General features: G+C 44.5%; 1 protein-coding gene across 1 annotated transcript in view; it reads left to right on the plus strand.

Moving 5' to 3' along the window:
- The window catches only part of LOC142250051 (complement factor H-related protein 4-like), a 605,766-nt gene that overhangs the window by 107,609 nt on the left and 485,830 nt on the right, over positions 1-12,327 (plus strand). The window contains exon 3 of the mRNA XM_075322112.1: positions 11,483-11,662. Coding sequence (XP_075178227.1) covers positions 11,483-11,662 — 180 coding nt within the window. The remainder of the gene's footprint in view (positions 1-11,482; positions 11,663-12,327) is intronic.

Consider the following 12,327-nt stretch of genomic DNA (forward strand, 5'->3'; position numbering starts at 1 on the left):
TCTAATCATAGATTTTTTAATCAACAAAATGGATCTGCGTATAGGAGACAGGACAACAAGGTAATTAACCTTAGCTCGTATAAGCTATCTAATATTGATTTGCAACTTTTGGAAAAAGGGTTGTCCTTCTCTCCTACGTCTAGTTTCGATCTGTTCTCTGTCATTAAAGACCTGCATATATTTGCACGGTCAGTCATTTTCAAAAAACATTTTTTTGATGATACCTTGCATAATTTGTTCCCTACAGAAAAGGAACAAAATGCGGTGACTATCCTTGAGGATTTGGCAAGAGAACATAACACTGAGATCGGAGGTAAGATTCCTCCCACCATCAAGCCTCGCTCCAAAAAATTCCTTCCGTTGTCCACATGTCCTAACATGGAATTATTTGTGAAGGTTGTCACTAAAGAGTTAGAAAAAATCTCTCCCATAGTGGATAGTGACAATCTTACGAGAGCTGAGCGTGTCAGACTCCAGGAGCTCAAACAACTACCGGGAGTGGTGCTGAAGCCGGCTGATAAAGGCGGCAATGTCGTCATCTGGCCTACCAATATGTATGAGAGAGAGGTATTTAAACAGCTTCAGAATGAAACATGTTATAAAAAATTGACATTTAATCCCCTCTCAGCATATGTATCACAACTTAAAAAAATTATTGGTAAGGCGACGGATGACGGCATTGTCGACAGTGGGCTGGCTTCGGCACTACTTGTGGCTGAGCCAACCATTGCCACCTTTTACTTGCTGCCGAAATTACACAAGAATGCCACCACACCCCCCGGAAGACCTATTGTTTCGGGGGTGTGGGAATTTTCTTGAGAGAGTCAGCCGGTGGATTGATTTTATCCTTCAACCTATGGTTGAATGTTTACCATCATTTATCAAAGATACCGGCGACTTCCTCAGGAGAATTGATGGCTTGCATGTTGGCAAGGATACGCTGCTGGTGACGGGGGGACGTTGAGTCCCTCTACACCAGCATCATTCACAGTGATGGAATTGAAGCAGCAAAATTCTATCTTGATACTGCCGATATGCCTCAGGACTTTCGTGAGTTGGTGTTGCGCCTGCTCGAATTCTCTCTTACCCACAATTTTTTTACTTTTATGAATTCCTTCTACCTACAGCTCCAGGGTACTGCAATGGGGGGGGCTTTCGCCCCGTCTTATGCTAATTTATTCCTGGGGCTGTGGGAGAGGGACCTTCTCCTGTCAGATCGGGAGCCGTTGGTGTGCCGTGTCCTTCTATGGACACGGTACATCGACGACATCTTTATGATCTGGCAGGGGTCGGTGGAAGAACTTAATTTATTTTTAGTAGGAGTGAACTCGAACACGCGCAACATCAAAATTTCATCCAAATGGTCCGCAGAACAAATTGAGTTCCTGGATATTGTGGTGAGAAAGGACGCAGAGGGTGTTCTGCAGTCTGACTTGTATCGTAAGCCTACATCTACTAACATGTTTCTCCATGCATCCTCATCACATCCAACATTTATGATCAGGTCGGTGCCGGTTGGGCAGTTCCTTCGGTTACGGAGGATCTGCTCGACCGACGCCGATTTTGAACGACAGGCCTTGGACCTTAAGGGGAGGTTCAGGGAGAGGAGATATAGTGGGAGGATGGTAAAAAAGGCCTACCATCGGGCCAAATATACGCCTAGGGACTCCCTTCTGTATTCCCAAAAGATACCAGAATCCAGTAATAAAATTCGATTTATTACCAACTTTTGTGCCCAAATTCCATCTATTCGGGCATGTCTCAATAGGGCATGGCCGATACTCCAAGCCGATCCCACCCTTAATAAAATCATCCCCGAGCAATTATCAATTACTATGCGTCGCAGTAAAAATCTTCGCGATCATCTTATCCGCAGCCACTATACAAGTGATAGGAAGGATTCAACTTTTTTGGGTAAAATTAATCCCATTATTAAAGTAGGTTGCTTCCCCTGTGGGGAATGCGTGGCATGCCCCAATATATGTCGCGAGAGTACCTTCACTGACGCTGACAACCACAAAATCTATCATATACGTAAACGTATTACATGTAATTCAAAAGCAGTTGTGTACTACGCAACATGTCCATGTCCTAAGATCTATATTGGACTTACCACGCGTCAGCTGAAGGTACGTACTCGCGAGCATGTATTGGGGATTGAGGCCGCACGAAATACAACTGATGTTGAGAGCCTCAAGACCCTTCCTAAACATTTCTTTAAATTCCATTCTTGTAATGGTGGTTTGCTTAGGGTTAAAGGTATTGATCAACTAGATTTGGGGATCCGTGGTGGGGAGGTTAGCAGAAGATTGGCCCAACTTGAGGCCAGGTGGATATACACATTGGGTACTGTGTGTCCATCTGGCCTCAACGATAATATCAGTTTTGCGTCTTTCCTATAGATACCGAGAGTTCTATGTCGTCTAATATATGCCTCTTTTTGACTCCTATTGAATACATTTAAATTGTATTTTACACGCCTCTGGTTTTTATATGGTGTTGGTTAACTTTTGTCTAATCAATCCCCTTTTTTTCCTTATTTATTTTAGTTATGTGAACATGTTACACATGTGTGTGGTGACCCGATGGACGTAGTATTTATATTGATCTACAGGACCTGTGTTTATACTCGCACATATGATTGCGAAGACGGCTGCATTATCTGGCTATCTGGATGAAAGAGCGATGCTAAGCAGTAATTTTTGTGGCAGCCGTAGTGATGAGAGACAGAAGTATGAGATGTTATATCCTAACTGTGATTTCTCAATTCACTATCGGCTGTTTTGTATTTTTTGCTATATTTATACTTGTTCTTTTTTGTTCATGCCGTTTATTATGAGTGGCATGCATGTGTGTGTATATATGCACACATGTGTTTGCTTTGCGAAAATGATGTTCTCTCCGATCGCCGTCTATATCCGTATATTCCCTCCATGGTGGTAATATGTCCACATTTATATTTTATGTACTTCACGATTTTTGCACTTTGTATACCATTACCCGATACATGTACGCACGGCCGCCATTAGGCTGCCGGCACTGGTCCGGCCGCTGCGTCTTTACTGGTCTTCTGTTCAGGGGCCATGTGGTGTCCTGGGCTGGATGGCTGGTGACGCGGCGGCCTGACTGGCGTCGGCAAGTAGCCATGACGACGGGTGCGTCACGGAAGTATCTGTTGGTAATTGGAGGCAGGAGATATAAAAAGCCTCCTCTTGGTTGATTAGATACGCCCCCTGACGAAGGTAGTGAACTGAAACACGTGTCGGGAGCCTTATCACCATCAGCGGGAATTCACTCATTGTAAGTAAATGGATTGTTTTTTATGGCTGCTCTCCTGTGTGTTATTTAGTGGTTAGCTCCGGTCCTTATTGACTGATCGTATTTGTTGATATAAACACGTTAGTGTTAGATAGGGAGCCACCATTAACTAGGTGAGAGTTATATACACTCACATAGTTATAGTGACACCTAGTGGCGTCCCATATAATGATTTCCCTATGAACCTTGAGTTGTAACCATGAATGGGGAGCTTTATCACCATTTGCGGGAATCCACTTATTGCAAGTAAATAGATTGTTTTCCTGTGTTTTATCTAGCGGTCAGCTCTGGTTCATATTGACTGATCGCATCTATTGATGCTAATACGTTTAGTGATAGATAGGGAGCTACTATTAACCAGATACGAGTTATATATACCCACATGGTTATAGTGACACCTAGTGGCGTCCCGTATAATGACTACTTTAGGAACCTTGAGCTGTAACCATGAATGAGATGGGGACTCCGTACTTTTACATGCTTTTAGGTTCTCCAATATGAAGTATATGGTTATCTATCTATCCTTGGTATAAACATATATATTATAAAGATTGTGCTATTGGATTTGTATATATACATGATATCAATTGGAGTGCCTTGCATGTACAGATACTAGAGTCCTCTCTTTGAATATTGCATATAAGTTGCAGGAATGTGCAGCCTTATGTAATCAATTGTATTGACTGAACTATGATATTTTCCGCTGTATGTATACATTGGCGTATGTTTGTTCTGCCCACACTCACACTTGTTATATTTATATGAAAAATACATAATAAAATATTAATAAAAAGTACATTGTACTGTAATTCCTGTCTATTGGTCTTTTGGGCTTTCATGATCGCCTCTTTCTCTCTTTTTTCTGTAACATGTCCTGCGATTTTTGCCCATAATCATTCAAGTCCTAATTATCATGATTGACCTTATTTTAGTGTCTTAAGATGAATAATACATCACAACTTGCTCTCCTTTATACACCTAGCCAGCACGCCAGAGCTCCAACCCCGACGCCTGTCAACTCCAACCTCTCAACTAGAACCCCAAACCTCAACTGACTAGACTGAGACTTAACTGCAAACTGACTGCTTTTCCCGCCCCAAGGTTCTCTAGACCCCTAGATGGGCATTTCTCATACGCCTGGTCCGGCCCACTGGTGTGTCAGTACTTCCCTAAAGGGGGTGGCTAGGATTTCAGGTCGGCTGAATGTATCCCTGTGTGAGAAGGTGTTATGCGGGGGCCTATGTGTGACTACCTGGTGTGCCAGGTAAGCCCCTTGGTTTAATACAGACCATCTGCGGGCTGTCCGACCACCAACGTTTATTTTGACCGGAACTAGAAAAAAAGTAGAAAACAGGAATACAAGTATACTAACATTTCCGGAACGGGCTACCTTCTTATTGCACCCTCCCAAAACAACCTGTTCCCTGGTGCCACCGCTAAACACTGGTGCACACCCCTTTGCCCAAGTCCAGGAACTGGTCCGGGTGACACCCACACGGGTCGGGTAAAAAGTTCTTTACCCGGCAGTCCATCTCAAGGGCCCCAAGTCCGGGGGACCCCTGGCCTGGAGGTTAGCCACCGGTTGCAGTGGTGACTGGGCCTCGGCCTACTCTAACGCAGGCCCTTCCTCCAATCAGCCTCTCCAGAGACTGGACGGTGTGTAACAAGAAGGTAGTCAGTTAAAACATTTAAATACTGCTGCCGATGCAGCCTCCTACCGCACCTTTCCCACAAGACCACCGCTCGGACAACACGGATCCCCACCTTCACTCACGGTGCTGCACTGTCCTTCTTCTTCTGCCAATGGTGCAGGTACAACTGCTGCTCCAGATCTGTCTCCATCCTCCACCAGGGGCTCCGACCCCTGATGGCATCTTCACTTCAACAAGCAGGGGGAAAACGTTCAATAAGAATAGAGCTCCAACTATGATTTTTCCAACTGCCCTGCCACCCTCCACCTGCTGTGCAGATGGCCTCCTCCGGGAACATGAGGACGTTCAACAAGGGTGGTGGGTTCTTTAAACAGTCAACTTGTAACTTTTAACTTTTTAACTTTCATTGGTAGACTTACGGGTTCCGCTACTACTGCTGCATAGGACCGTACAGCTCACTCAGCGCTCTGGGAACAGCATCCCTGGACCAGCCGAAGTACATCCGGGAACTCTGGACTTCTATCGGGAATGGAGGTGGTATAGCAGGCGATACTGCCACTTCTGGGAGCTGTGTTGGCCGACGCACCTCGGCCATGCTGGGAACGGGCTCCGGCTCCTGGCAGGTCAGCAAGGCCAGGAGGGTCTGTGTTCCTCTCTCCCGACGCGGCGCTGTCTGGGCGGCTTGACTCTCGTGGGCCCACACCACGGCCACTATTCTCCGGACCTCCAATTTCCAATCCAGCACTTGTTGCAGTGACTGAGCTTACACCCGGACACAGAACCTCGCTAGTTCTCGCTCCAGCCAGGCAGTGGTCCCCTGTGGTAAGCAGTCCGATTCTTGCTCCTCTGCGGGAAGCAGGACTCCACCTCTGCCACTTCTGAGCGCCGCCGCTCCAGCGGCAGGCGCTGCTCCATTATCAACATTGGGCGCGGACATCTTCCAACTTAACTGCAAACTGACTGGTTTTCCCGACCCTGTGTTCTCTAGACCCCTAGGTGGGCGTTTCTCATCCGCCTGGTCCAGCCCACTGGTGTGTCTGTACTTCCCTAAAGGGGGGGCTGGGATTTCAGGTCGGCTGAATGTAACCCTGTGTGGGAAAGTGTTATGCGGGGGCCTATGTGTGACTACCTGGTGTGCCAGGGCGTCACAAAATCACAATTCATGGTTCCATATGGCACAGTAAATCTTTCAGTTCCTGAAGCAGCAAAACAGCACCAGACCATCACAGTACCACCACCATATTTTACTTTTGGTATGATGGTAATTTTTCTAAATGCTGTTAATTCTTTACCAGATGTAATGGGACTTACACCTTTTAAAAAGCTCACTTTTTGTCTCGTCAGTACACAGAGTATTCTCCCAAAATTCGTTTTGATCATCAAGATGTTTTTTTGGCAAAACTGAGAAGCGCCTTTATGTTCTTTTTGCTCATCAGTAGTTTTTGTCTTAGAACTCTGCCGTGCAGGTCATTTTTGCCCAGTCTCTTCTTATGTTGAAGTCGAGAACACTGACCTTAACTGACGCAAGTGAGGGCTGGAGTTCTTTGGATGTTGTTGTGGTTTATCTTGTGACCTTTTTGATGAGTCATTAGCTCTTGGAGTAATTTTAGTCAGCTGGCCACTCCTGGAAAGGTTCATCACTGTTTCATGTTAACGCCATTTGTGGATAATAGTTCTCACTGTGGTTCGCTGGAGTCCCAAATATTTAGAAATGGCTTTCTATACTTTTCCAGACAGATAGATCTCTATTACTTTGTTTCTCATTTGTTTTTGAATTTATTTGGATTGCGGCATAATGTATAGTGTTTGAGGATCTTTATGTCTACTTTACTTTGTCAGACAGGTCCTATTTAAGTGATTTCTTGATTGAGAACAGGTGTGTCAGTAATCAGGTCTGGGTGTGGCTAGGGAAATTGAACTCATATTCCCAAAGATGTGATGACCCATATGTAATTTATAAATAATTAAATATGTGCTGTTTTTAAAGTTAAAATGTCTTTTTTTTTATATAGCTGTTTGAAAATTATATACTTAGGAAAAAAAAGGGGGATTTTACACAAAAAATAATGAGGCTATCTCTACTTATTCCTACCAAATTCCTTACCAATGGGGCTGTTAATTTTAGTTGAAAATTTGATTGATAAGTTTTACAAGTTGCTTCATTTCAGAAAAACAGTATTAATAATAACAATACAATTTGGAGGACGCTCCGGCCAGTATCTGACCCCCCTGAGTTAGAACATAACAACCAATAATTTAAAATGAATAGATCCAATAAAATAAGTATGATAAAATAGGTTCAATAAATACAAACGTTCAATTAGCTTAAATATGTCAAGAAAGTTCAATAAATAAATAAATAGATAAATGATCCACTGCGGTGAAGACAGCACTATTTTTTTATAAGTTCAGTTCATATAGTACTTCATTGGTTATTTATACATTAGTTTTGTATTCAGTTTTACCCGATATTTGCAAGAATAGTGGATTTGGGTGCTTTCCCTTGATGTTACAAATCATCCATGGTGCTGTTCCTAGGGTTCCAGGGGACCCCGCACTCTACAGTATACCTGGTCCGCCTGCTACTAGGGTACAGTGGGTCTGATCCTGGAACACAATGGATTCAAGTCCTTACCCTGGGTATTACAAGGCTTCCGTAATGCTGCTCCTACGATCTGTGGTGCCCCACAATCTACAGTGTGCCTGGTTCAGCGAGTTAGATGAGCTTAAGCAGATACACTTGTCTTCCAGGGTGTATCTGCCAGATAGAGAAGTCTGTGGCTAGAGAATGGGCAGATTAGAGTTGTTCAAAGGTGCCGCAAGTGGATTAAACTTGGCTAATATCTGACGTACATTTTGAGGACCTATGGTCCCCTTCCTGAAGCTCATCTAACCTATATTATCTTAGTCGGATTATCTGCAAATATGCCAGTGAAAATTCTAGCCAGCTAGCATGGATGTGCGGTGCATGCTGAGAAATCCAAACCTTGGAGTTGACAGACACTCAGTGGACGTGAAAAGTGCTTCTGGACAGCTGCCTCTGCTGCCACGATCTCAGGGACACAGATCTGTTCTAAAGGCCACATCTCACTAAGCAACATCGCTAGCGACATCGCTGCTGAGTCCCGGTTTTTGTGACGGAACAGCGATCTTGCTAGCGATGTCGGTGTGTGTGACATCCAGCAATGACCTGGCCCCTGCTGTGAGGTCACCGGTCATTGCTGAATGTCCTGTACCATTTTTTGGTAGTTGCTTTCCCGCTGTGAAGCACACATCGCTGTGTTTGACAGCGAGAGAGCAACGATCTGAATGTGCAGGGAGCCGGCTTCTGCGGACGCTGGTAACCAAGGTACACATTGGGTAACCCTTTGTGCCCCAGGACCAGACTCACTATACCCAAGGAGCACTCCGGTGTGGTCCCGGCAGACCAGGCACACTGTAGAAAGCAGGGCCCCCTGGAACCATAGAAAGAGCACCAAGTAGGATTTGTAACATCAAAGGTAAGCACCCAAATCCACTATCCATGCAAATATCAGCTAAAACCAAATACAAAACTAATATATTATAACAAATGAACTGCTATATGAACTGAACTTATAAAATAACATAGCTGTCTTCAACGCAGTGGATCATTTATCTATTTATTTATTTATTTATTTATCTCTCTTGACCTCTTAGAACTCATTGAACTTTTGTATTTATTGAATCTATTTTGTCATACTTATTTTATTGGATCTATTTGTTTTAATTATTGTTGTGTTCTATTTCAGAGGGTTCAGCTACTGGGTGGAGCAACCTCCAAATTGTATTGTCATTAATAATATTGTTTTTCTGAAATTAAAGTGACTTGGGAAACTTATCAACCAAATTTTCAACTACAATTAACAGCCCCCTTGGTAAGGAATTTGGTAGGAATAGGTCGAGATAGCCTCTTTGTTTTTTGTATATAACCCCTCTTTTTTTCCAAAGAATATACCGTATTTTCCAATTTGTAAGGCACATTTTTTTTCCCCCAGAACTCATGGAAAAAGGGAGTGCATCTTACAACCCGCATATGGCTTACTACGGCGGTAGTGGTGGCACAGTATCGGCGACATGGAGGGCTTGGAATGGGTGTTGCTGTGGTGAGCACCGATGATCTGCCGGCAGGCTTGTAGGAGAGGGAGTCGTGGCTCAAGAGGGTTACTTTGCGGCAGAGGAGGGTCAGCAATACGGTGGACTCATGGGGTGTCATAGTGGCGGGTGCCATTGATATGCCGGCGGACTGCGAGCTGCTTTGAATTGCTGGCTGTTGACATGATGGAATTCAAGAAGATGGCCATGGAAGCCAAACTGTGCATGCGTCACCTTCGTGGCCATTTTCTTCAAGTCCATCGCGTCAACCACCGTCAATTCAATGGTGCCTGCAGTATCGCCGACCATCCGCTGCCGCACACTGACCCTCTTGAGCCGTGACACCCCCTCCTCCGAGCCCGCCGGCAGATCAATGGTGCTCACCGCCGCAATAGCCCACGAGCCTGCACTATCGGCCACCCTCTGCACACTGACCTTTTTAAGCCGCAACACCCCCTCCTCCAAGCATCGCCTGCCCTGCCTCCTGTGACCTTTTACTGAGCCGCTCCACCACCGCTGCTCCCCCTGGTGAGCTAATATAAGAGGCGCAAGGAATATAAGACAAACCCTCATTTTAACAGTAAAAAATATTGTTTACCTATTTTTCTCCTTCAAATTTGTGGTGCGTCTTATTATCCGGTGCGTCTTACAAAACGAAAAATACGGTAATTTCATACAGCTACATAAATATACAAAATAAAAAAAATGAGATTTTAACTCTAAAAATAGCGCAGATTTAATTATTTATTTATTCAGTGTACCATTAGCAAAGGGAGGGTATTTGCAAATAATCTGCTGCAGTTACTGGGAGTAGTGGGATATTAGCACTCTTGCAAACTTAATCACAGGTAATTTATCTTTTAGGGGTGTGGAGGGGACAATCACTTTTTCAAACACTGTAGATTTGGGTTTCTTTTCCATTAATAATAATAAAGACATTCATTTATAAACTGCATTTTGTAATAACTTGTGTTATCTTTGTCTAATATTTAAATTTGTTTGGTGATCTGAAACATCTAAGTGTGATAAACATGCAAAAGAATAAGAAATCAGGAAGGAGGAAAACACTTTTTTACACCACTCTTTAATATTCATGCGGAGAGACATGTTTTTGGCAATATACATATGCAGGTGCAAACAATTACACCTATACACATAGGGACAATGGAGCTGGCCCTGGAAACAGAACAGTATACAATTACATATAATTGCTATGCATAGGACTGGCAAGGTCAGAGGTTAGTATACGTTGTGTGAATAATATCTGTTTGCCACCGCGCAGCCTGGTGGTGCTTATCTGTAGTCCCCTTTCTGTCTCCTGAAATCAACATTTGGCAGGGTATCAGTGAAGCGCTGCAGCCAAACAGCAGCCTGTTTCTTCAGTTAAAGCGAAATGTGACAGTGTCATCTGAATGGCTACAGCTAACTGCAGTTTTCACGTGACACCCCCACAAGGTGTGAATGGTAGGGGTCTGCTGGGCTGAATGCAATGCTGACTACTTTTTTTCTCCCTGGATCATAGTGGAAAACTGCTTAAAAATTAAAAGCCACTCCTCATATAGCCTCCTTTATTATTATAAATATGAAGTTTGTCAATTGGCTAAAATTAACTAGCTAATAAATAGAGATGAGCCACCACACTAGTGATCGAGTTCTGTTCAGTTCGTCGAACTTGGGGTGTGTTTGTCGAACGTTCTTCGAACGTTCATCGAACACTTTCGAACACCTTCGAATACCATTGAAAACAATGGCAGGCAAACATAAACACATACAAACATGCACAAACAGGAACGCACACACACATATTATGCTCACCTTACCTTCCGTTCCATCGCCGGCCTCCTGGGACTTGCAGTTCGCCGCTACAAGATATGTATCGGGTAACCATCGCGGCCGATGCCGGAACTTCTGCTGCCAGGACGCTAACATCAAAGGCAGGAGCCGCTTGCCTTTGATTGGCCAGCGCGCTGCCTTTGAGTAGTGGCTGACAGCGAAAGGTCCGGCATCGGTCGCGATGGTTATTGATACACATCCTGTAGCGGCGAACTACATGGATCAAGTAACCATCGCGACTCCCAGAACGGATTGTACTAGTTAACCAAGGTTCCATTGTATTAACATTGAGTGACAGTATTACAGTGAAAAGCCAGTTACGCTTTTGGTGATCGAACCGTTATCGAACATAACCTCGAACTGTCGAACTTGAATCCAATTGTTCGCGTTCGTCGAATGACTTGAACATCGCATAAAACAGGTCGAATTTGAGGTTGGCGAACAGTTCGATTTGAACACCGCTCATCTCTACTAATAAAATCAATGGTACTGAGGCAGGATATTATATTTCTGTATATAACATACCAAGACCAGTGTTTGATTAAATTGTTTATGGATTTTTTTAGCAGAAATAACCTGCAATCCTCCTAATGTGGTAAAAGGTAGTGTGGATGCAAAGAAAGTCGTGTACAAAGACGGGGAAGAAATTGATGTAAATTGTGATGATGGCTTTGTGCTTCAGACGGAACCCGATAAACCACGTAAATGCACAATAAATGGATGGGAGCCGGTTTCTACCTGTGTTAGTAAGTACATTTGCAAAAAATAATATGTAGAGTGTAAATATTTGTTTCCTAAAAACATACTAAGACTGAACCATAGATTTTTAGACTACTTTTTATTGTTGTAATAATGTGAACAGTAAATTGGCTTGGCCAATAGTGATCATCATTACTGATGGGCGAGTGTATTTGTTATTATATGCTACTGTGGCACCCTGGACTCTCCAGGTCGTCACAGGTACTACAACACACACACACCCACCCCGAGATAGGCACATCAGCGAGACACCAAATCCTTGTTGCCTCCCTCCAGGGGCTGATGTCCACACCAGGTGGGGCGGAGCCAAGCGGTTGGCCCTGCCCATCGAGGAGTTCACCGTCCTGGAGGCGGGAAAAGGAAGTCAGATGAGTTTAGGGAAGCAGTAGTGGAGGCACAGACTGACCGTGTCCAGGTGCGTGGCCCGGGCACATACAGCAAGGTTGGCAGATGGTGGTTGCCGTCTGCAGGAGAGGCGGATCAACGCGGAACCGTAGGACCGGGGTTGGGCGGTGGCCCACCGGTACCGAACCGGGTAGCGAAGAGAAGCCAGCACACACCGGCAGGGCCTGCGGACCCCGACCAGGCTTGGAGCCGCCAGTAAAGGTCAAATCCGTCAGTCACCGGAACCCTAGGGGTTTCCTAGCAAACA

Source organism: Anomaloglossus baeobatrachus, chromosome 8 (assembly GCF_048569485.1).
Source record: "Anomaloglossus baeobatrachus isolate aAnoBae1 chromosome 8, aAnoBae1.hap1, whole genome shotgun sequence".
In the NCBI taxonomy this organism is placed as follows: Eukaryota; Metazoa; Chordata; class Amphibia; order Anura; family Aromobatidae; genus Anomaloglossus; species Anomaloglossus baeobatrachus.